Here is a 24674-nt window from a genome sequence, read left to right as displayed (position 1 = left end):
GAAATTCCCTCCCTTGTGGGGTGGCATCTTGGCCAGGGAAGAAACCTGATGGTCTTGAGATATTTTCCCCAAAACCGAAATGGCATTACCATCGAGGTTCTCAGCCATTTGGGGTCAGGCTGTGGGTGCTATGTGCACTCTTCCTGGAGAGATACCCGCACATAAAAATTTTGCTTGCAATTTCAAAGGTTCAAAGATCAAGAAGTCCCCACTCTTGGACCATTTGGGGGGGGGGGCACGGCTACAGAGTAAGACCATATTTTACTATTTTTATTTTATTTCATTTTATTTTGAGACAGAGTCTTGCTCTGTTGCCTAGGCTACAGTGCCATGGTGTCAACCTAGTTCACAGCAACCTCAAACTCCCGGGCTCAAGCGATCCTCCTACCATAGCCTCCCAAGTAGCTGGAACTACAGGCATGCACCACCACACCCAGCTAATTTTTTCTGTTTTTAGTTGTCTTGCTAATTTCTTTCTAGTTTTAGTAGAGACAGGGTCTCGCTTTTGCCAAGGCTGGTCTCAAACTCCTGACCTCAAGTGATCCTCCCACCTTGGCCTCCAAAAGTGCTGGGATTACAGGTGTGAGCCACCGCACCTGGCATACATTTTTACTATTTTTAAATGCCTACTATAAAAATAAAAAGGTTTATTATTATATATTGCAAATAACTAAAAGAGTGGAATTGGAACATTCTTAACACGAAGAAAAGATAAATGTTTGAGATGACAGCTCAATTATCGTGATTTGATCATTATACATTGTGTGCTTGTAACAAAATATCACATTTACCCCATAAATGTACACAACTATTATATATCCATAATTATTGAAAATTTAAAAATTTAAATAAAGGAGATTTAATATATAAAAAGTATAACATTATAAAGCCACAAAACTGTGTACCCATAAATATCCACTATGAATATTTTGGTGAACATCCTTCCAGATTTCTTACCATTTTACCCAAATGAGGCCATACTATTCCACACTGATTTTCAGTCTGATTACTGGGCATTCTCCCAGGCCAACACTGTGTATCTCTTTAAAGATATATATATATGTATATAGGCCGGGCGCAGTGGCTCAAGCCTGTAATCCTAGCACTCTGGGAGGCCGAGGCGGGCGGATTGCTCGAGGTCAGGAGTTCGAAACCAGCCTGAGCAAGAGCAAGACCCCGTCTCTACTATAAATAGAAAGAAATTAATTGGCCAACTGATATATATATAAAAAAAAAAATTAGCCGGGCATGGTGGCGCATGCCTGTAGTCCCAGCTACTCGGGAGGCTGAGGCAGCAGGATTGCTTGAGCCCAGGAGTTTGAGGTTGCTGTGAGCTAGGCTGACGCCACGGCACTCACTCTAGCCTGGGCAACAAAGTGAGACTCTGTCTCAAAAAAAAAAAAAAAAGATATATATATATGTATATATATATATATTTTAGAGACAGAGTCTTGTTCTGTTACCCAGGCTGGAGTGCAGTGGTGTGAACATAGTTCCCTGCAGCCTCAAACTCATGAGCTTAAGTGATCCTCCTCCCTCAGCCTCCAGAGTAGCTGGGGGACTACAGGTGTGCACCAACATGCCCAGCTAATTTAAAAAAGTTTTTTGTCGGCTGGGGATGGTGGCTCATGCCTGTAATCCTAGCACTCTGGGAGGCCGATGCGGGCAGATCGTTTGAGCTCAGGAGTTTGAGACCAGCCTGAGCAAGAGCGAGAGCTCGTCTCTACTAAAAAAAAAAAGAGAGAGAGAGAGAGAGAGAAAGAAATTACCTGGACAACTAAAAATATATAGAAAAATTAGCTGGGCATGGTGGTGTGTGCCTGTAGTCCCAGCTACTCAGGCTGAGGTAGTAGGATTGCTTGAGCCCAGGAGTTTGAGGTTGCTGTGAGCTAGGCTGACGCCACGGCACTCACTCTAGCCTGGGCAACAAAGTGAGACTCTGTCTCAAAAAAGAAAAAAAAGTTTTTTGTAGAGATAGGGTTTTGCAATGTTGTCCAGACTGGTCTCGAACTCCTAGCCTCAAGCAATCCTCCTGCCTAAAGTGCTGGGATTACAGGCGTGAGCCACTGCACCCAGCCCTTAAAGACATTTTTAATAGCAGAATTGTAGTTAGGTTAAATATCCAAACAGTGCTCTGGAAAGGCCAAACCCATTTGTGCTCCAAGGGACTGCCAGTTTGAGCATCCCCCCAGGGGACCCCAGGGGCTCGGGGCCGGCAGCAGGCAGGTACCTCCCGGAAGCTGAGCTTGCCGTCAAAGTCCTCGTCCACCTCCTTGATCATGCTCTTCAGGCCCAGGTGGGTCTGGGGGGCCCCGAGCTTCTCCATCATCAGCTTCAGCTCCATCAGGTCGATGAAGCCGTCCCGCCCAGCGTCATACCTGCAGGGTCAGAGGAAGGCACGGCCAAGACAAAAGGACACCTGTGAGTCTCCAGCCGGTACGTCTCCTGCTTTGCAATGCCCACTCGGGGCCCCTGGCCAGAAAGGGCCATTTCTCCTCAAAACGCCTTCGGGCTTTGTAAGGCTCAAAGTGCTCCTCAAGGAACACAGTGCTTCTCATGTCTTTTATCTCCTCAATTAGGCCGCAAGTTTCTAGAGGGTGAAATGTATTATCCTTTTTCATCTTTATTTCCCCCAGTGCTGGTCAACAAACTTCGACTGAGCACCTCCCGGTGCTGGACCCCAGACAAGTTGCCGGAGCTCGCCCCTCACACCCGGGAGGGCCGACAGTGCCAGCAGCCTCCTCCTGGTGGCTGTCCCCGCACCTCTCCCACACCCATCTCTGACATCCCGCCTTCCGTCCTGCTAGCCCTGCGTTTCCGGAAGCCGCTTCCCACCCTTGTTCGTGGCAGTGACCCAGGCCTGGTCGCGGGTTCAGTTTTGTGCTTCACCTTCTGGTTCACTCATCTGGTCTCCAGGTCTGAACGGTCAGGTCACACCCTGTAGGTGACTGTCCCTGTGCCGGCTGTTCCCCCCTGCCCCCAGCCCCTGCCTGGAAACAAACGCAGCCTCACCAGGTGAAGGGTCTGTCCGGCCTGCCCCTCCTCCCCCGGGTCAGCCATCCTCAGCCCTCTGTGGTCCGCTTCCTCCCAGCCACGCCCGCACCGCAGGGTTTCCTCAGGACGCCCTGGCCCCCTCCCTTCACGTCCTTCCTGTCTCCTGCTACCCAGACACCACTTGTCGCTCAGGTACGGACACCTTGCTTTAAAAAACAAATCTGGGCTGGGCGCAGTGGCTCACACCTGTAATCCCAGCTCTCTGTGAGGCCGAGGAGGGAGGATTGCTCAAGGTCAGGAGTTCGAAACCAGCCTGAGCAAGAGTGAGACCCCATCTCCACTATAAATAGAAAGAGATTAATTGGCCAACTGTATATATATAAAAAATTAGCCAGGCATGGTGGCACATGCCTGTAGTCCCCGATACTCGGGAGGCTGAGGCAGAAGGTTCGCTTGAGCCCAGGAGTTTGAGGTTGCTGTGAGCTAGGCTGACACCATGGCACTCACTCTAGCCTGGGCAACAAAGTGAGACTCTGTCTCAAAACAAAACAAAACAAAACAAAACAAACAAACAAACCTGTTCGCAGCGGCCAAAAGGTGGAAGCAGCCCCAAGTGTCCACGGACGGAGGAACAGATAGGGAAATGGAGTACAGCCATACCGTGGAATATCATTCCGCAACGGAAGCTAGGAAATGCTAGCACTGGCTACGATACGGATGAACCTTGAGGACATTCTGCCAGGAATGGCAGGACGAAAGGACAGACCCTGCATGATTCCACTTGCATGAGGTTCCTAGGAGTCAAATTCATGGCGACAGGAAGTGGAAGAGGCTGCCAGGGGCTGGGGAGGGGGAAATGAGGAGTTAGCGTTTACCAGTAGAGGTTCAGTTTAGGATGAGAAAAAGGTTCTGGAAACGGATGGTGGCACAGTAATGTGCTGCCCAATGGCACACTTAAATGGCTAAAATGGTAAATTTTATGTTAAGTGCATTTATTTAATTTTCAAAAAATTAAATAAATAAGCGTGGGCACAGTAGTGCGTGCCTATAGTCCCCCTAGGAGACTGAGGCCCAAGGATTGCTTGAGCCCAGGAGTTTGAGTCCAGGCCAGACTCAGTGGCTCATGCCTGTAATCCCAGCACTCTGGGAGGCCAAGGCGAGAATATTGGTTGAGGCTGGGAGTTCAAGACCAGCCTGGGCAACATAGCAAGACCCAGTCTCTACCAAAAGTTAAAAAAATTAGCCAAGTGTGGCGGCACATGCCTACAGTCCCAGCTATTTCGGAGGCTGAGGCAGGAGGATCACTTGAGCCAGGAGTTTGAGGCTGCAGTGAGCTGTGATGACTCCACTGCACTCCAGCCTGGGGGACAGAGTGAGATCTTGCCTCTAAAAACTAAAGAAAAGCAAAAAATAAAAATTAAATAAGAAATCAGACTTCCTCACTATCCATCTGCCCCCCCCCAATAACAAAACCCCACAATTACCAAGAACAACCCCTGCTACTCACCACCTACCAAGAAATGCAGCCTGTGGGCAACAAGAAATCTCCCGCTGTGGGCCGGTGGTATTTAAGGCCCACAAGGGCAGACTGGGGAGGAGGCCCAGGAATCCCAGACACGCTCCATTCCAGCCCATTCCAGGCCATGCCTCCCACCCGGCCGCCCCCTCCCTGCTGTTTACTCTAGCAGCTCTGCGCCCCCACTGGGCACAACCTCCTTGCTGGAAAAGTTACACTGCAAGGCCCTAAAGGACACAGATGAGATCCCTGGATGGTTGGTGGTGAGCATTGAGGAGCCCAGATATCACACTAAGAGAACGAAGCCAGACAGAAAAGGCCATATTCTGCGTGATTCCATTTACATGAAATGTCCAAGAGGCAAATCCATGGAGACAAGAACACCAGGAGTTGCTAAGGCCTAGCGGGGAGAGGGCATGGGGAATGACTGTTGGTGGGTACAGATTTCTTTTTAGGGTGATGAAAATGTTCTAGAATTAGATAGTGACGACAGTTGCACAACCTTGTGAATATACTAAAAATCACTGAACTATATAGTGAATCTTATGGTATGCAAATTATTTCAATAAAGCCAGCTATTTAAAAACTAAAAAGACAGGTAAATGATGTCCATCCCCAAGTGAACCCAGGAAAATCATCACTTCTTTTTTCAAAGTGCTCACACCCCATCCTCTGATAACACTAGATCTTGGGCTGGCCCTCCTGCGATTCATGTACTCTGCCCAATTCCTGGAAACCGAGAGGCACCTTGCTCATTTCAGACCTGGCACCTGTCATTCCCTAATCCCATCTCCCCGGCCCCATCCTCCACCCTCGATAACTCCTAGTTTTCCCGTCTCTAGGATTTGCTTCTTCTGGACATTGCATATAAATAGAATCACACAATAGATGGCCTTTTCTACGTGGTTTCATGCACTTAGCATAATATTTTCAAGGCTCACCCACTTGTAGCATGTATCAATCAGTACTTCATTCCTTTCTATTGCCAAATGATATTCTACTGTATAAATAGGCAAGGAAGCGCTTTCTGGCAAAACAGCTCACTAGAAGCAACCTGAAAGTAAAGAAGCTCATGCAAACAGGCTGGGAGGGACAGTCTCTGTTACCTGGAGTCCTAGTCAAAGTAAACAGGTTTCTTTAGTGTGGAACTTTCCAGAGCCTTCCATATGGTCATGTGTCCAAAAGTTACAAGAGGGAAACAGAGCACAGACTCATCTGATCACAGAATCCTCTATGTTTGGGGATTTTCCATCCATCCACTGGAGGAGATGCATCTTGGCCGCCAAGTGTTCCACGGAAATACTTGGGAAGCACTTCTCTAGGCGATTCGACATTAGAAGGTGGCCCAGTTGAACGACTACTAAGGTCCCTTCAATGCTGAGATTGGGGATAATGTTTTCTGCCCACTGCTCAGCACACAGATGTTCCAACAAACTTCACAGAGGAGACTGAAGCAACGAAGGTGGTGTTTTTTCCTTTTATAAAAAACGGAGTTTCACTTTGTCACCCAGGCTGGAGTGTAATGGCCCAATCACAGTAACCTCAAACTCCTGCACCGAGTAGCTGGGACTATGGGTGCGTGTCACCATGCCTGGCTAATTTTTTTAGTTTTTCTAGAGATGGGGGTCTCGCTATTGCCGAGGTTGCTCTCCAACTCCTGGCCTCCCCCTGATCCTCCCCCGTTGGACTCCCTCCCAAAGTGCTGGGATTACAGGTGTGAGCCACCCGGCCTGGGGAAGATGGTACATTTAAGGCGCTGATCGCTCAGGCATAAACAAAGGGTGTCAGCAGAAAGGCAGGAAGTGCAGGGAGTTGGGGAGTAACTGAAGCGCTTGGGTGGAAGGAGAGAGGGGCGCCCCAGGAACAGGAGATGAACCGGCTGGGAGGATGGAAGGATAAGCAAAGGTCAGGGAACAAGGCAGGCGTTTGTCCTCAGCCCACGGGGAGAGGAAGGACGAGGGTCAGGGCTTCCCAGCGCACCCTGGCCGGAGCTAGCACGGCCTCCCAGACACGAGGCCGGCTCGCGTGAGGTCCTGCCCGTAGGGGCTCAGTTAGGGGCTCGCCTCCAACACGAGGGGAGGGGTGGGGTGGGGGAAGTCATCTCCTTATTACTCCTCCTCTGGGGTTCAGATTGAGAGGAGTCGAGAAGACTTGGGACACCTTCCCTCAAGCCCAAAATATTCTTCAGTGCTAACAAAAAGGTCAAATATGAGGCCAAATATGTCAGAAAGGTCCGCAGCAAGGTCTGGGCAGCAAGTTGAAGGAATTTCAATTTCTACAAATGGGCGAGAAGATTTGGTTCAACCCCTTAGAGAGTATGTGCTTGGAAAAAGAAACCCCAGCCCAGCGGGCAAACCCCAGAAAGGGAAAAGGGGTGCTCATGCTCTGCTGGGAGCCACAGGGCCACGGGGCCACGGGGTCAGGCACGGGTGGGGGAACGGGACTACAGTGAGCGTGTGGAGGGACTGTGCAGCCGGACTTGGAAGAGACGTCTCCAAGGCGGAGCAGGGCAAGAAAGACAGGAATCACCACCCAGCCACCCCCTTCAATCCCAGGTGCTCAGTGAAGGCTGCTGTCTTTTGTTCCTGCTGGAAGCATCAGCCAAGTGCTATTTATTAAATCCTGGCAGGACTCTAAAGTGGCCACATCAGTGGCGCCCTCCTCCCCGTGGAGCTGGGGTTTGTACTCAGAGGCACGTCCTTCTCTCTTCAAAGTGACCCTCTCTGTGGCTCTGTCTACAGTCACTTCCCCCAGGGCCTGGATGCGCAAGACAGGCAGGAAAACACCCTCCACGCCTCCTTTCATCATCTCACTGTTTTATCTGCTCCTCTCAAAACACCTGATGACCACACAGTGCGCCGTGCACCACAGGGTTCAAAACGTCTAGTAGCTAAAACTGGTCTACTTCGCAGTTCAGGACGCACTGTCTCATATTCTAACCCTTCTGATCTTTACAACAGTCCTATGAAGAATTAATAATAGCCGCCTGCCTTTTTTGTTAATGGGGAACTTGCAAAGTGCCAGGCACGGTGCTAAATTACCTCGCTTAATTCAACAGGACCCTGGCGTGGTAATTAGTAGCCCCAATTCACAGACGGTGAAAACTGAAGGAAGCGGCAAAGCCAATTCCTATGGATCGGAACCAGCCTGGGGTTTTCAAGCAGATGCTAACTTTCTATGGGCGCAAGGAAGGCGAGGAAGAGCGTGTACTGGGTTTATACTGTGTACCTGAGCTCCTAAGGGGTTGGGGAAGCACAGTGTATACTCAGTGTCCCAAAGAACAGGTCACTACTCTAACTGTGAGAGTTACGCCTTTTGCAATTTGTATCTGAAGACTTAGGCAGACGTGGTAAGAGTCACACTTCTGAGTCCCGAATATTTGTGGATTCTGATTTTGGCCTCAGAGCGTGGTGCTGGGGACTACCAGCACATGCAGAGTCATTCACTTTGGGCCAAGAGGAACGCCGATGTGGCCATCTCACAGAATTTTTGAGAAACAGTCTCATCAGCGAAACCCTTCAAATAAATTTCATCTGATCTAGTATTTCAACGCTCCTGGGAGGGGTGTGGCGCTGTTTGGCTAACGAGGACACTGAGGCCCATCAGGTCAATCAGCCCAAGATCACTAGGCCCCGTGAGGTTAACAGGGAGGACCCCACCTGACCCGCTAGCCCACAGCCCTGCCTGGGCCAGGGGAGGTAGGTTTGGCGGGAAGGAGACTTGATGTTCAGCTCAGTCCACAGAATGCCAAGGCTAACAAAGACAGAAACATGGAGTTAGATTTTTTTTTTTTTTTGAGACAGAGTCTCACTTTGTTGCCCAGGCTAGAGTGAGTGCCATGGCGTCAGCCTGGCTCACAGCAACCTCAATCTCCTGGGCTCAAGCAATCCTCCTGCCTCAGCCTCCCAAGTAGCTGGGACTACAGGCATGTGCCACCATGCCCGGCTGATTTTTTCTATATATATTAATTAGTTGGCCAATTAATTTCTTTCTATTTATAGTAGAGATGGGGGTCTCACTCTTGCTCAGGCTGGTTTCGAACTCCTGACCTCGAGCAATCCACCTGCCTCGGCCTCCCAGAGTGCTAGGATTACAGGTGTGAGCCACCTCACCCGGCCTAGATATTTTTAAATACAGAAAACAAGATAGAGAAACAGGATAAAGGCCTTCCTGCAGGTTTTAGGACATCAATTTTGCGCATCACACTGGCGAGTGTGGCTGGAGGCGTTGGAGGGGAGGAACCAGGTCTCCAAAGCAGGAGGGGGGGTGCAGATCGCACTAGGGGAGGGGGGACGTTCATCTTTAACCTACTGGAAGGTCCCTCTCTCCAAGCAACTGCAGTGTAAAAACCCCTTTAGACAGGGCCGTCTGCAAACCGCAGATCTTACACCAAACTTTTGAGCTTGCGAGAAAGGCAAATAAATGCAGGCAGATTTATTGTCTTCACTCTGGAAATGTCCATTGCTCCTCCCATGAAAACACTATCACATTCTTTCAGCCCTGTAGATCCAGCCCTGGAGAAAGGGAACCCACCTAAAATAGCTTGGCTGGCACCCCTCCCCGAGGGCAGAGACGCCCTTCCGAGAGCTGGGGCACCTGGCAGGAGGTGGGGGAGGGAGGCGCTGGTGCAGCGAGGCCTCACGGAGAGCAAGCCCGGAGCCCCGAGCCCCAGCCCCGGCTGGGTCATTCCCTACAAGCCCGTGCAGACCGGCGTGCCCTCCTCACTGAAAGTCGCCACTTTTCCTTCTCCCGCCCACGCCTTTCAAATGCTTCCAGGCTGGTGGGAGCTCTCTAAGCCTCCAGCTCTCCTCTACCCACATCTTAGCTCCTTTTTCCCCTGCAATTCAAATTTTAACACAGATTTTTCTTATTAAAGGCGACCCAGGCTAGTAAAGAAAAACCACCCATATTCCAAGGCCCTGCACCAGTGTTTGCTTCCTGGAGCTCCCTTGTGCGTGTGGGACCTTTTCCCATATTTTCCGCTAATCTCAATCCTTTTCAAGTTCATGTTCTGCAGTCCCGTCGGCACTCGGGATAGCCCTGCAGACACAGACCTGGGCTCAAACCCAGCCCCGTTGCTGCTCCGTCCGGAGGGGCCGGCCCCGTCCGTAATCCAAGTTGCCTGCACAGCGCGTGCCTGGGAGAGCCATAAAGGGCCCCAAGGAAACAGCGCTCCTGCACGTGGCACTGGCCCCAGCCACCGTCAGGGAAGGGGACTATTTATAAAGAGACCCGTCTGCAGTCAGCAGAGGAAGCAGACGGCTTCCAGGGCTTCTACTCAAAAGAGCTGCCCACACCAGCTGGGTCCCCGACAGCCTCGTCCTCTTTAACATTCTGGGGAAAACCCAACCCTACCACCTGCCACAGTCCCTCGTGCTGCTTCTCCACGACACCCTTACTGGGTGACGCGCAGGGCCCAGCCCCATCAGAGGATAAGGCTTGCCTGCCGCCCCAGGGCCCACGGAAAAGGCTTCTCGACTCATTTAACCGTCAGTCGAGGCCACCACTGAATGGTGGGGCGAGGTGACCAGGGCTGAGATCCCCGGCCACTGGGCCACACGGTGCATGCCCATCGCCTGGGAAAGCCCCACCTTACCGCCACCCCACCGAAGGCCAGCTGGCAAGGGGACAGCAGCAAGGGACAAGGGCCAGTCTCCAGTGTCTGCCCAGTTTCAGACCATGAATCACTTATTCTTTTGGCTTCCACTGTGCAGAGCCCCTGGGTTTTCTTGGTTTTCACCTCACCAGAGTAATCCTGCCATCAACAGAAAAGGAAGCTGGCCAGCCTTTGTCTGCCAGAGGCTCGGCCACCAGAAACTCCCCAGGGATCCCTCGGACGGGGGTTCTGGGAGGGTGGCAGTGCCCCAGAGAATGCCTGAGTATCGGGAGGGGGTTGCCTCTGCCTCAGAGACCGCCAGGTCGTTGGAGCACCCTGCTTCTCTCTGCACGGAAAGGGCTGGTATGGAAACCACGCCCCGCCTTTTCAAACAGGTGCTAGCTATTCAAAGTGGCGTTCCGGACCAGAGCATCACGGCCACCCGGGATCGTTAGAAATGCAGAATCTCAGGTCCTACCCAGACCTGCCGAATCATGACCTGCATTTTTACAAACTCCCTCACAGCCCCCCAAGCCCCCTGGCCCCAGGATCTTTCAAGTCAGAGAAGGGCAGTGCAGATTATGCCCTCTAGCAAACAGGCGGTCTTTTCAGGGGACCTCCTGAAGTTACCCTGTGGTGTCCCCAACTGTATGTACCCACATGATCCTCCCCGGTGTCATAGGACTGTTGTCCCTCCTCCGTACGCCCCTGCCTGCCCAGCTCTCTGAGTTTCTGTGGCTGGGCCCTCCTTAGCTGTTAAATCACCTGCTCCTCCTGCCCATCTGCTGCAGGCTGGGAAACAAGATCTCCTAATGTTATAATTGCTTGCAAAGTAAGAGTAAGCAGGTTCTGAGAAAGGGCCCAAGGGACTCTGTGAAGTCAAGTACAAAAGCGTTAGCCCGAAGTTTTTGATTTCCAACCAGACTGCTCACAGCCACGCTTGCCGGGGTGCGCTCCCGGCTCTCCCTGTGCTCCACATGCTTGGTGTATTCGCTGCTCACTCACCACCTGGCGCTCTCTACCTGGGGCCTCTCCAGAGCAGAAGGAAAGCACAAAGACCAGTCCCAGCCGGAAGCAGATTGCAAAGACACAGTGGGGCTGTGTGACAAGGCCCCGAGTGCAGGGGAGGCGGCTGGGGCAGAGGAGGAGGAATTGGCAGGTGCAAATGGCAGAACCATGAGAGGGGGCCACCGTCACCAGTCGAGGTGGGCCTGACAAAATGTCCCGGAAGTGGGGAGTAGGGCCAGCTCACACAAGGCATTCTGGGAGAGTTGTGTCTTCCTAAAGGCAACAAGGGCATCCCCCAAAGAGTTTGAAGCAGGGAAGCGACATTAGCTGATGGTCTCAGAAAGACCTCTCGGCTCAGCGTGCAGGATGGATTTCTTGGAGGGGGGAGCGGACCAAAGCAAAGGGCCCGGCTGGCAAGCACACAACAGTCCCGGCCTCAGAGGGATGCGGGGGCAGGCAGGGGAGGTGACGGCCACACTGGGTGTAGGGCTGAACTCCAGCTTCCTCTCTTGTGCACAGAGCCAGTGCAGCAGGGCTCACTTCTGGCAAATTCCCTCCCTTTTCTGGTAAGAGGCCAACATTTTTGCAGGCTGCAGGAGACCTGTGGAGGCTGGGACCTCCCCCGCAGTCAGCTCTCGCACCCTGCACTGTGTCGGGAAGTTTATATAAGAGAGAGGCAGGCAGGGCCAAGCTGGAGGGCCACCTCCACCAATACCAGGCACCCCCTGTGCGCTCAGCACCTTTCGAGACAGCAGAGGTGAGGCAGGGCCAACAGCTGGTACCCAGGCCTTCGAGACAATCAGCTTGAAATCTGCTTTGTCCCAAATGCATGCAGTGGCCCTGCACTGCCCCTGCCGAGGACTGTCACACGGATTCAGAAGGAGAGAGGGCAGTGGACGATGGCACAGCATGGCCACTCACTGCACCAACCTCCCCCAGCCCAAGGACATTTCAGCTACACACAAATTCTCCCGCTGACGCCAGCAACCCAGTGTGGAAACAGTGCAAAGCGGCCCCAGGACCACCCCAAGGGAACATGCTAATGACAGTGAGGTAACAGGTCAGGAGTGCAAAGTGCTCACTCAAATGCCAGGAACACTCTGACCAGGGATGACGGGTGGAGAGGGCTCGGCCTCGGAAAGCCCCTGCCCAGCAGCACGAAGGCAACAGGTGACAACCGCGTCTATGGGTGAGAGCCTCGGCAGGCTCCTCCTGAGGACGGTGGGGAGTGGCGGCTGCGTGGCAGCTTCTGGGGTCAGACTCCCCTGGCTCAAAGCCCGGGCACCATCACGTGCCGTGCTGGGTGACCCTGGTGAGTTACTTGAACTCTCTGGGCTTCCAATTCCTCCTGTGCCCGGTTGTTGCCAAGATTAAAGGCACATCAGCTCTGAGCAGAGAGGCCATCACATAGCAAGCGTCCACTTGTCCGGTTCTGGCTAACGATAGCTCACCGAGAGAAAGACCCTAATCCTGGATTCTCCCATCAAGGGTATTAGGAGCTAAGGGGAGGCGCCCCCTCGCTGCACCCTGGAAGCAAAGAACCGACGCGTGCTCATTAGACACCCCCGGCCGGGACAGGCCTTGCAGCCTCCTCTGGCCGGCCCACTGTCAGGGATTGCTCCGGGCAGGCTCCCATGGGATGCCTCGTCCCTTCCTTCCCCCCTTTCTGAATTCCCAGCAGCCCTGTGGATCCAGGGGACAAATGCCCCCAGTGGGGGTGGGCCTGAAGGGTCAGCATGAGGAGTGTGGACTTTGTTCCACGGGGTTTCCACAGCCAGACTCCCGCAGGGCTGAGCCTGGTGCAGCCCTGGCCGACTCCCAAGCCAGGGGGAGGCTCTGGGCGGGGCCGTGCCGCGGGCGGGGCAGGCAGTCAACTCCAGTGGACAGTGGGGGCTCAGCCATCTCGGCCACCCCTCCAAGTAGGGGGAAAGGCACCTGGGCTGCCGTCCTTTTGGCGCTCAGAGTCCCAATCTCCACCCCACCCCTTCCCTGCCAGTGGGACCTTTTCCTGTGTCCCTCCTCTGGGCTCACCCCACCTTAAGTCCAGCAGCCCTCAGTGGAAAGAACCACAGGCTGGAACCTGAGTGCCCTAATTGAGGCCAGGACTGCGCGCCGAGCGGTCACGCGATCTCACGGACAACCTGAGAAGGTGGTCACTTACCTTTTTCCGAGTCTCACTTACAGGCACGGCCCATGCGGATCGGTGGCTCTGCTCCAGGGAGCCACAGGACCCCACCGAAGGCTCACGTTACTTCCCACGGCCACGGCGGCCTGGGAAGCTCCGCGGGCAGCAGCTAGCCCCGGAGGCTGCTGCGGCACAGCTCAGGAACCCCGCAGGTCAAGGTGCCCGTGTGGGGCCTGCAGGATGAGGTTAGCCCACTCAACCATAAACACCCCGCCTCTGCTCTCCCAGGGCGAAGCCTCATAAGAATCAACAACAGACCTGAGTACGATCAGCTGGAAACGAGAGGGCGAGAGAGAGAGAGAGAGAGAGAGAGAGAGAGAGAGAGAGAGAGAGAGGGGTGCGGGGCCGGCAGCCCAGCGACAGTGGGCACCAGGCCGGGAGCCAGTGAGAGAGGAATGTAACAGCCAGGGGGGTGGGCCTTCAGGGTCAGCATGAGGAGTCTGGACTTTGTTCCAAGGGCAATAGGGAGCTACCGAATGTTGTATGCTGCTCCCTCTCCCCCAGACCCACAAGGGCTTCTGCAAAGGGAATCAAGGTAATGAGGTCTGGGCTCTTGGAAGGTCTCTCCGGCTACAACACATAGGATGGATGTGGGAGGCCAGGTGTGAGGCAGCTGCCCCCGGCCTGGGACAGGTGGCCCACCAGGGCCTGGTGGTCAGGAGTCTGCAGAGACTGACGACCATGGCCCCACCTGGCTGTGCAGGGGTCAGTGTCAAGGATGGCTGAGATATGGGGCCTGAGAAGCTGGAAGGTGGGAATGACATTAATGAGAGGCTTGTGGCATAGGGGACAAGAGTGCCAGCCACCTGTGTTCAAACTCCAGCCCCATTACTTATAAGATATGTGACATTGGCTGGGTGTGGTGGCTCATGCCTGTAATCCTAGCACTCTGGGAGACCGAGGCAGGAGGATTGCTCGAGGTCAGGAGTTCAAAAGCACCCTGAGCAAGAGCGAGACCCCGTCTCTACTACAAATAGAAAGAAATTAATTGGCCAACTAATATATATACAAAAAATTAGCCGGGCATGGTGGCGCACACCTGTGGTCCCAGCTACCAGGGAGGCTGAGGCAGGAGGATTGCTTGAGCCCAGGAGTTTGAGGTTGCTGTGAGCTAGGCTGACGCCACAGCACTCACTCTAGCCTGGGCAACAAAGCGAGACTCTATCTCAAAAAAAAATTAAAATAAAAGATATGTGATGTTGGACAAATGACCTGGCTTCTGTATGCCTCAGTTTCCTCACCCATAAAATGGGGCTGATGCTAGCGCCCACCTCGGAGCGTTGTGAGGATGGGCGGAGTCCCCACGTGTAAGTGGCTGAGAACAGCTGCACACAGTGGGTGCTCTGTCAGCGGTGGCTGCAGTGGGGGCAGGGCAGTGCTCGGTGAAGTCGGCCGTCACAGGTGGGGAACATGAGGCATTTAGACAGAGGCGGGGAGCCTGTCACCACCAAGGCCACACCGGGCAGGAGCAGGGCCCACACTGCTCCAGGGACGCAGAGTCCCCCAGTTCCCCGTGGCAAAGAGCCCGGATTGTCAGCAGCCAGATGTTTCTGACGGAAGCTGCCCCAGGCACAATGGTGTTCAGTGAGCAGTGCTGGGGGCACTGGGGTGGCGCCGTCTAACCCCAGGGCCGGGCCGGTCCTGCTGTTCCACCACCAGGAAGGGTGCAGTGGCCAGCCCGAGTGGCACTCGACAGTTTGTAAGTCCTGCACAACATCCTCCTGCCTCCTGCCAACCTGATGTCCATTGGCAGAAGGCAGAGGGTGTGTCTGCGACCCAGGGGTCACCGTGGATGGGGAGAGACCAGGCAGCCACACCACCCCCAAGGTGGAATCAGAGCTGGGTGCGGCTGCAGCCCCCCGCCCCACCCGCTCCACGGCTCACCCAGCCTAGACCAACGCCCGGCCACGAGGAGGCTCTAACACCACGTCACTGGCTTAGCACCAATCAAAGAATTTACCTGTACTCGGCAGCACGGTGGCCGGGGTGGGGGTGCTAGACTAAGATTGGAAGAAAATAAAACCAGGCCTGGACACCCCCACACGCTCCCACCTACGACCTGTACAAAGGCCTCCAAGCCAGGAGAGGGGCCCTTAGCCGCAGACCCCCAGGCAGCCACTAAAGGAATGAGGGACATCAAGGCAGGGTGGCTCCTGGCCAGACGTGAAGGGCTGGTCCCCTGCACTTGCCACCTCCCTATGGGAGCCCTTCTAGGAGGAGGGGAAACTGGGCCGGTGAGGACAAGGAGAGTAAAGCAGGTTTGGGGCGTGGGCAGGCAGCAAAAGACGGCAAGCTGGAGTGACCTGCTGAGCGCTGGGCCCCAAACCCGGGGAGCACCCGGCTCTTTGGAGAGCGGAGGGGCAGCGTGAGGCAGAAGTGGGGACCCACCGAAAGCCGGCCTAGGGGGCAGGCGACACACGCATCCCACCCAGCCCCAAATGCACACGCAGCACTGCCAGCTGCCAGGGGTCCACATCCCCAGCAAAGAGAAAAATCACAGAGGATCATGACAACAATGACAGACTTGAGTGTCCCGTGGGAAAGACCTCTGCATTAGCCCTCAGGAGCCCCCAGCAATGGCCCCAGAATCCAAGCCTGACGTTAAAAAGCCCCTCCCGTGTACACAAAAGCACAGATGGACAGACGCGCCAGGGTACGTTATTCAGCAGAGTGCCAAGAGGGACACTTGGGGCCACCCTCCCTCCTCACTAACAGAACGCCCGTTCTCGCAGTGTCCACCCCTCAGGGACCAGAGCCCACCCCCCACTCAGGCAAAACCAGTCTCGGTCACTGCCTCCCCCTGGGCAGTCACTGGCCGGGTGGGCCGTGACCCAGTTCTGGTCAGTGGGATGCCAGAGGCTGGCTTGGGGGACACCTCTGGGGAATCTGTGCTCCTTGTTTAGAAGGAATCCTGTCTCTGGACTTTGTTGCAGCTGGATGTGACTCGGGGAACAGTCTCGCTACCAGGCTGAGGACGACACCAGCACAGAGGTTGGCAGAGGGCAGGGGAGGATGGAACCCGAGTCCTGAGTGACCGCAGCAACCAAGCATACTCAAGGGCCACCCTTGTCCTCTAGACTCCCTGATTCATGAGATGATACGTTTCTTTATTGATTAGTGACTTTGGGGCAGAGTTTTCTAACACTTGAGCCAAAGGCCTCCCAACTAATACACAGCAGAACAGCACAGATCATCTCAACAATCTTGTTTAAGAATATGTCCCAAGCTGGGCATGGTGGTGGCATGCCCCTGTGGTCCCAGGTACTCGGGAGGCCGAGGCAGGGGCTTGCTTGAGCTCAGGAGTTTGAGACCAGCCTGAGCAAGAGTGAGACCCTGTCTCTACTATAAATAGAAAGAAATTAGCCAAACAACTAAAAACCAGGCGCATGCCTGTAGTCTCAGCTACCCAGGAGGCTGAGGCAGGAGGATTGTTTGAGACCAGGAGTCTGAGGTTGCTGTGAGCTAGGCTGATGCCACAGCACTCTAGCCTGGGCAACAGAGTGAGACTCTGTCTCAAAAAAAGGGGGGGGGGGGAGGGGATACTTCAGTAAACAATGAAGCATTCTAGTACGAGGCAAGTGCTTAGCTGCATGAATGAAAAAATGAATGAGTGAGTGAATAGCTCACAGTCAGAGGGTGAGAAATAGAGGCTTCTCATCAACATCATCATACGGTACCACACGGGCAGACTCCAGCAGGTGTTTGGACAGCGCTGGCCATGGGAGCCCAGAACTGGGAGCACTGGGGAAGGAGTCACAGAAGGTCTGTGCAGCCTTGGAATGAGGCACTCAGGGGCCTGGGGCCCACGTCTTGGCAGGTCATTGACCACAGGTCAGGTTCCATCTCACTGGAGGTGGACTGTGGTCCAATGACTCAGATGTCCCCATAGGTAGGCCTTCCGAGGAGCATCCAGGATTTAGGAGCGACAGTGAGTGCCCTTTGCTTACCAACACTCAAGGGATGCAAACGCAGGAGGACTATAACATATGGAGGAGTGGCCAGGTGCGGTGGCTCGCGCCTGTAATCCCAGCACTTTGGGAGGCCGAGGTGGGAGGATCACTTGAGCCCAGGAGTTTGAGACCAGCCTGGGCAACATATTGAGACTCTGTCTCTACAAAAAATAGAAAAAATCCGCTGGGCGAGGTGCCTCCCGCTTATAATCCTAGCACTCTGGGAGGCCGAGGCGGGCAGATTGCTCAAGGTCAGGAGTTTGAAACCAGCCTGAGCAAGAGCGAGACCCCGTCTCTACTATAAATAGAAAGAAATTAATTGGACAACTAAAAATATATAGAAAAATTTAGCCAGGCATGGTGGCACATGCCTGTAGTCCCAGCTACTTGGGAGGCTGAGGCAGGAGGATTGCTTGAGCCCAGGAGTTTGAGGTTGCTGTGAGCTAGGCTGACGCCACGACACTCTAAGTCCAGGCAACAGAGTGAGACTCTGTCTCAAAAATAAAAGAAAAAGAAAAAAGAAAAAATTAGTGGGGCATGGTGGTACATCCCTCTAGTCCCAGCTACTTGGGAGGCTGAGGCAGGAGGATCACTTGAGCCAAGGACTTTGAGGCTGCAGTGAGCTATGATCATGCCATTACACTCCAGCCCAGGCAACAGGCTAAGACCCTGTTTCAGAAAAAAAATTGGAGGAGGCCAAGCACAGTGAGTGTGTATGAACATGTATGTGAACACACACGTACGCACATTTGAGGGTGCGAGGGTGTAAGGGTGCCTGTGATGCACAGAGCTCCATGAAGCTGGACGCTAAAGGCAAGGACGTGCAAACCCCAGATGTACAGCCCCACGGGTGTGCTGGGCTCCCAGGATGGAGTCGTAGTCAGGCCTGGAAGACACCAGATTCCGAGACCTCATTCCTGGACTCAGGTCATTCGGCACATCTCTGGAGACCCACCAGGCCGGCCACACCGTGAAACCACGCGTGAAGTGGCCCCGTGTAAATCAAAGCCCCCCCAGTTCCATGGGAGAAGTGCTCCTGTTTGCCAGTCGGATGCGGGTATCACGGCTGAGAGCACAAGTTGGAGCCCCCTGCACCTTACAGCTTTGTAATCACGCATTTTTTAACTAATCTTGCAAGGGAGAAGGGGGAAAGGCCTTTTCTCTTTCCTTCCTTCCTTCCTTCCTTCCTTCCTTCCTTCCTTCCTTCCTTCCTTCTTTCTTTTTTCATAATGTAAGACTTTAATAACTGTTTTCATCGCTCAATTTCAAATCCTCATCATTCAAATTCTCATTAAGTGGGAGGCTCTGTAGGCAGCACTGTGGAGGAGACAGCCGGGGGAGGCGGGTGGGGGCGAAGAACGAGGAGGAAGAGGAAACTCCTCCAAAGACCAAATCTCCAGCCCCGCCTGCACGTGCTCGTCCTGCACAAGGCCAGCAGAGCAACCAGCGCTCGAACCGCTGTAAGATGCAGTCCCAAGGCACGGTGTTTTTCTGCCAGAGACCAAGGCCCCAAAAGAGAGGGCCAGCCTGGAGCTGCCCCCCTAGAATTCAGACAAGCCCTGGGTCCTCTTGTCTCACCCACAAATTCACAACAGTCAGAAGTGCAAACTCCAGTGCAGGTGAGGGAATGTCAAACCCAGCATGAATCGCGCCCCACTGACTGAAGCCACAGTCAGGCCCAGTCAGAAGCTCTTGCCTTTCTCCAGGGTGAAAAAACACTTAACTTTGTCGATTTATCTCCATCCACTTTTCCCAATTTTAAAAAATATTTTATTTTATTTTAATTCTTTATTTTTTGAGAGATACGGTCTCATTCTATTGCCCAGGCTGTAGTGCAGTGATATCATCATAGTTCACTGCAGCCTCGAACTCCTGGCCTCAAGGGATCCTCTTGCTTCAGCCCAAGTAGCTGGGACTACAGGTGGGTGCCACCATGCCCAGCTCCTTTTTTTTTTTTTTTTTTGAGAGAGACTTTTAAAGTCAATTCACTCAAAAGAATAGGAAGCCCAGTATGTGGGCCACCTGACCTCCACCTCCCATGTAAACCTCCATAAGAGGGATCTCACCTCTTCGGCAAATTCCCGCCTATACTCTTTTCTTCCTCCTTTGGAAACAAGACTAAGGAGGAGAAAAAGAAACTGGGGGGGGGGAGTGGGGGGGAGAAACGGAATTCCACGACAACTTTGCCTTTTCGGGTTTCGGTGGAGTCCTGGTGATGCGGGAATCTGGCCTTGGCAGGCTGTCCCTGACATCACCATTCCGGATTCTTAATAAGAAGACAACTTTCCCATAGCCAAGTGCTCCTCTTCCCACCCTCTCTTTGGGGAATTGAAACACAAGCTTTCAGTTTGCTGCAAAAACATCACAGCTGCATTTTCAGATGTTGCATTTGGGTCCTGCCCTTAAGTGGCTGCCCTCATTGCCTCCCTCTGAAAGAGGGCTCTGGCTGAGCCCGGGGTAATTAAAATTTCCTGTCTAACCTTGACTGCTCCGCCAGCTCGCGTTACGGCCACGGCCACACGCGGCAGAGTCAGTTTCTCCTGGGCCTCCTCGCTCTCCGTTTAGAATCAGGCCACTGTTCTCTTGGCTCAGGCTGTCTAGTAACGTGCTTGGAAACGGAGAGGGAACTTTCTCTGGCCAGGCGGATGACGCCTCCGGCTTCCCACACTCATTAGAAAATTCTCTTTCTTCTACAACGTAGCGTTCAGGAGCCAGGCTCATTTGTGTTAGGTCCCAAGGACACAAAGACAAATGATACCCACTCCAAGAACCCAACAAGCTCAAAGGCAGGAAAGCAGCCAGTTTTGTTAAGCCTTGAAAATGCAAGAAATCTAAGCTAAAGACTTTTACATAGGAAAATGAAATTTAAAAGATCAAAGCATGTTTCACTGTATCTGTATAAATCTATCTAGCCCTGAACAGAAAGAATGGGTGTATTTTGCACTGGTCTAATCAGGTTACCCGCTGCAAGGGGCTAAATGAGCTAAGGCGACATCAGGATGGGAATCTAGAAACTCTGCTTAAGAGTGAAATTCTTGCTGAAAGTAAGTGTGCTCCTGGCAAGAGGTGGGGAAGGGGCTCTGCTGCTTTTGTTTTTGTGGTTAGGCAGCGAATCCATTCGAATTAGGGGCGGGCTTTGGGAAGACTGACCTGTCCTCTTAATGGGGGTGGGACTCAGGCTGGCTTTGGACACTGAGATTCTGACCTTCCGAAATCGCTGAGTGCCTCCTTAGACTCGTCCCACCCCCGGAGGTGGTGTAGCCAGGACGGGGCATTCCTTCTCACCCCCTGCACGGAGCTGAATAGCGACCCACAAACTCCATCTCCACCTGGAACCTCAGAATGTGATCCCACGTGGAAATGGGGACTTTGCAGAAAGCGCCAGTAAGATGAGATCACACTGGATTAGGGTGGGCCCCCAATCCAGTGACTGGTGTCCTTACAAGAAGGTCATGTGAAGATGCAGAGACACACAGAAGAACACCAGGTGGAGGCAGAGGCAGAGACTGGAGTGATGCATCTATAACCAAGGAACGCCGGCGACCGCCGGAAGCTGGGAAAGAGGCAAGAAGGATTCTCCCCTAGAGTCTTTGGAGTGGGCATGGGCCTGCTACGCCTTGATTTCAGACTTTTAGCTCCCAGAGCTGCAAGGGGATAAACTCTTGTTGTGTTAAGCTCGCCGGCGTGTGGTGTTTTGTCCAGGCAGCCCTAGGAGACAATCCACTCCCCTGCAGTGGAGCTACCGAGTCCCTTCAACAGACCCAGAAGGGCAAAGCGCACAGTCCCAAGTGGACTTACGACTCACCAAGCAGCCAAACTATGGGTTAAATCAGCTTCAAAGGATAACTCAGACTTGGCAAAGTGAATTATTAAACAAAGAAGGACAACACAAATTTTGCACATCCACCAAAATTGCATCTAATATGTGATAATCTAAAAATGAGTGAGTGAAACCCCCTGAGCCTTCACCACAGGCTAAATATGGAGCTCAATGCACATCAATCTATTTAATCTTCACATTAACCCTGAAAGGCAGGTCCTATTCTATTCCCATTTGACAGAAGGGAAAACTGACGGCACTGAACTTTAAAGTAGGCTGCCCGAAGTAACCTTCTGGGTAGCAAGTGTTAGGGTTGGGGTCTGAACCCGGGAAGCCTGGCTCCAGGTTCGTGCTCCTCACGGCCTCACGGAATCTGCTGCTGCATCGAATAAGATCTGGAAAGTAATCCAATGGAAAACAAACTGGTGGGGTTATGTGTTCTTTAGGATCTTTAACATGCTTATTTATTTAAGCTGCTGCGACCACATTACCACCACCAGGTAGGAGCCATCTGAGAGTGGGGACAACACAGAGAGGAAGCTGGCTTAAGAAAAAGAGACGCTAAGCATTGATGACATCATCAGCTGAGCTCCTAGATCCAGCCATACCTGAAGCTAGTAATGGCTTTTTGGTTTCATAAGCCAAATAATTCCACTTTTGTTTGTGTCAAATTGGTTGCAAGTTACAGAAAGCCCAACCTAGAAAGCAATACTATGTGCAGTGGACTGTCAGCTCTGCTGGGACCCCAGACCACACGCGGCCTTCCCCTTGATCCTGGCCCCATACTTGTTTGCTCCCAGATGCCACCTTGCTTGGTCTCCAAAGACCCTGACTGACTGACTGGACTCCAGTCCTCTTAGGCAGCAGAGTAACAAACGTACCCTTCCGAAGATGGTTTTGCAGGAAAAACAAGAGGGCTGAGCGACCACAAAGCAACCTGAAGCTAAACGTTGGTCCCCAAGGCGCAGGAGCCGCCGGGCCCCAGCAGTCTCCCCTGAAAGGCATAACCCCAAATAAATCAAAGGGGCTCCGACTGATCATCGCCTCGCCAGTTGCTTTTCCATCATCGCCCCAGTCTCATTCTTTGGCCCCAACTCAGCCTTCCTGGATTGACCAAACTAGACCCAGAAAACGCCAGAGGGCAGTGCCTGGAAGCCAGGGACAGGGAAGGGAAGCGCAGGGGCAGAGGCTCCAGGTGCCGGTCTGTGGACCTCCGCGCAGAGACTGGGCCGGGGCTGGGCAACCGCGCCTTTAAATAGAACCTCCGCGGAGCGCAAACACATTCCATGCGCTTTTAAAAACGCCCCAAGCATGACCTGGCCGGAGGCCTCGGCTCCCCCAGGCATTTTTCCGGTCTCAGCCCAATTCTGGAAATAATATTAATAGATCGGTTAGGAGCTTATGGGGTGCAGAATACTTCATGGCCTTAAAAGGCAGGGACTATTACTGCTCCCACTCTCCAGAGGAGGAAACTGAGGCCCGGGGAGGTCCCAGGTGAAAAGGCCGACTAGCGGGTCTCTCCCCGTCTGCCTGGCCCCTTCGCTCGTGTCGCCCGGGTGGGCAGCTCCCCGCAGTTGGGGGTTCACAGAGCCGGACGGGTGCGGGCGGCCAAGTCCGGGTCCACCGGCGCGTCCCGCCCAACGTGCGGGCAGCGGGAAACAGCCGAGGCGGCGCCCGAGGGGTCCCCGCCACCCCGGGACGTCCCGCTCTCCCCCCGCCCGAGTTTAACCGACTCCCAGTTCCCAGCCTCGGTTCGCACCCCGGACCCCACGCCGCAGCCAAGGATTAACTTTCCCATTTTGTTTTAAAAGATGAAAGCACAGCAGGGGCTCATTTCTCTCTTGGGGGATAAAGTTAAAGCCCGCAGGTGAGGCGCCGCGGACGCGCCCTTCCCTAGAAGTTGCGCCCGACAGTCTGGGACCGGCGGGCGGGCGGCCCGGGGCACTCAGCGCGGCGTCCGAGCGAGCGCGGCCCCTGCGCTCGGGGTCCCGGCCCGGTCCCCCCACCGCGCCGGGTCGGACGCGGGCGCGCGGGATCTGGCTGCGTGGCACAAATGCTAGAGCACCCCCGGGACCCCTGCCCCCCGTCCCCACCCCGTCCCGGCCAAGCGGGGACTCGCGGCCACCTCTCCCTCCCGGGTCCGCGGGGCGCACGGCGCGGGCGCTCACAGCTTGAACATGCTCTCCAGGTCCTTGATGAGGCGGCGGCTGAACTCGGGGAACTCGGTGTAGGGGTTGAAGACCTTGCAGCGGCGGGGCCGCGCCGCGCCCTCGTTGATGTCCAGCCGCCGGCTCAGCTGCGCGCTCAGCTCGGCGTCCGCGCTGGCCGTGGGCGCCCGGGCGGGCGGCGCGGGCTCGAGCTCGGGCCCCGGGGCCGGGGCGGCGGGGGCAACCGGCTGCGGGCCGCCCTCCTCGGCCTCCTCGAGCCGCAGCCGGCGCTGCAGCTTGCGCGCCAGCTCCTCGCTGGCCATGGCGGCGGGTCGGGGGACGCGGGGACCCGGGAGCGGGCGCGGGGACCGGGCGGGAGGCGCGCTCCTCGCGGGCTCGTGGCTCTAGGGCGCTCCGCCGAGGCGGCGGGGACCCGGCGCTGGGGAGGGACCGCGGGCGGGCGGGCGGCCGGGGCGGAGCGCGGCTTTAAGGAGGTGCCGGGGCGCGGGGACCGCCCACCTGGCGGGACCGTGTCTGCGCGTCCCTGGGATCGCGACCCTCGGCCCCTCCCCGAGGCCGGGCGCGGGAGGCTGACAGCCCCTCGGGCCAGGGCAGGGGCCTCGGACCCCTCTGACCTGGCCGCCGCGTCCGCTCCCGGGTAAACGGTAGCGGGGAAAAGTTTCGGCACCGTTCGGGCGGTTTCTTTCTGGTCCCCTGGAAGTGCCCGGACTGGAGGCGCTCGCGGCCCGGAACGGGCGGGGCGGGGGCGTCCCCCGCGGCGCCACCACGCGCCCCCACGCCTGGAGCGGGCGGCGCGGGCCGGGAGAGGGGCTTGCCCAACACTCAGTGAAAAGACATGTTTCCAAAACATACTAGAAATGCTAAAAACAACTAAGCAAACAAAATTAAGGATAGTTCCTACTTCTCTTGGAGGTTAAGCGCACCTTCAGGGGCTTTTTTCTGGGAAACACACAAGGGGAAGAAAAAAGAACCTCGAAAATAAAGAAAAAAACCCAGCATTTTAAAGAAGGTAAAAACAAGTACAGTCGTCATTCTCCCCAAGGAGGGCTGCCGTCGATGGCTGTTACATCAGCCAAGCGGCGAGGAGAATCTTGTAAACACGGGCTGCCCCTGCCCGGGACGCTCTGCCCTGACCGTCCGCCGTGGGCTGCTCCGTGGGCTGCTCCGTGATCCGCCGGCCGGTCGCGGGCGCCCCACGACAAGGGCCGGCCTTGCCTTGCGCGTGGAGGGCGAGTGGGGATTCAGGGCATCTGTGTGGGCCTGGTGAGTAAAAGGTTATTTTCTTTAAAAATCTGTTAGGGAAAATACTTTAAAAAAAAATAAAAGTATTAAAATATTTTTTTAAGAAGTGGGTTCTCGTTATGTTGCCCAGTCTGGCCTGAAAGTTTGGGCTCAAGGAGATCCTCCTGTGTAGCTGGAACTACAGGCAGGTGCCAC

At 54.5% G+C, this 24674-nt stretch overlaps 1 protein-coding gene across 2 annotated transcripts in view; it reads right to left on the bottom strand.

Moving 5' to 3' along the window:
- EFHD1 (EF-hand domain family member D1) overlaps positions 1 to 23692 on the bottom strand; it is a 35203-nt gene extending 11511 nt beyond the window's left edge. The window contains exons 1-2 of one of the 2 annotated variants that reach the window (XM_012791610.3): positions 23238 to 23692; positions 2231 to 2378 (exon numbers count right to left, since the gene is read on the bottom strand). In XM_012791610.3, the coding sequence (XP_012647064.1) occupies positions 2231 to 2378; positions 23238 to 23539 (450 nt within the window). In that variant the 5' untranslated portion in view covers positions 23540 to 23692. Of the gene's footprint in view, positions 1 to 2230; positions 2379 to 13275; positions 13439 to 23237 lie in introns of those variants that run through there. The other variant, XM_012791612.3, reaches the window with a different exon arrangement.
- Positions 23693 to 24674: the final 982 nt, after the last annotated feature.

This window comes from Microcebus murinus, chromosome 8 (assembly GCF_040939455.1).
Source record: "Microcebus murinus isolate Inina chromosome 8, M.murinus_Inina_mat1.0, whole genome shotgun sequence".
NCBI classification, from domain to species: domain Eukaryota; kingdom Metazoa; phylum Chordata; class Mammalia; order Primates; family Cheirogaleidae; genus Microcebus; species Microcebus murinus.
The sequence above is the reverse complement of the archived record's forward strand: the minus strand, read 5'-3'. Positions and strand labels throughout refer to the sequence as shown.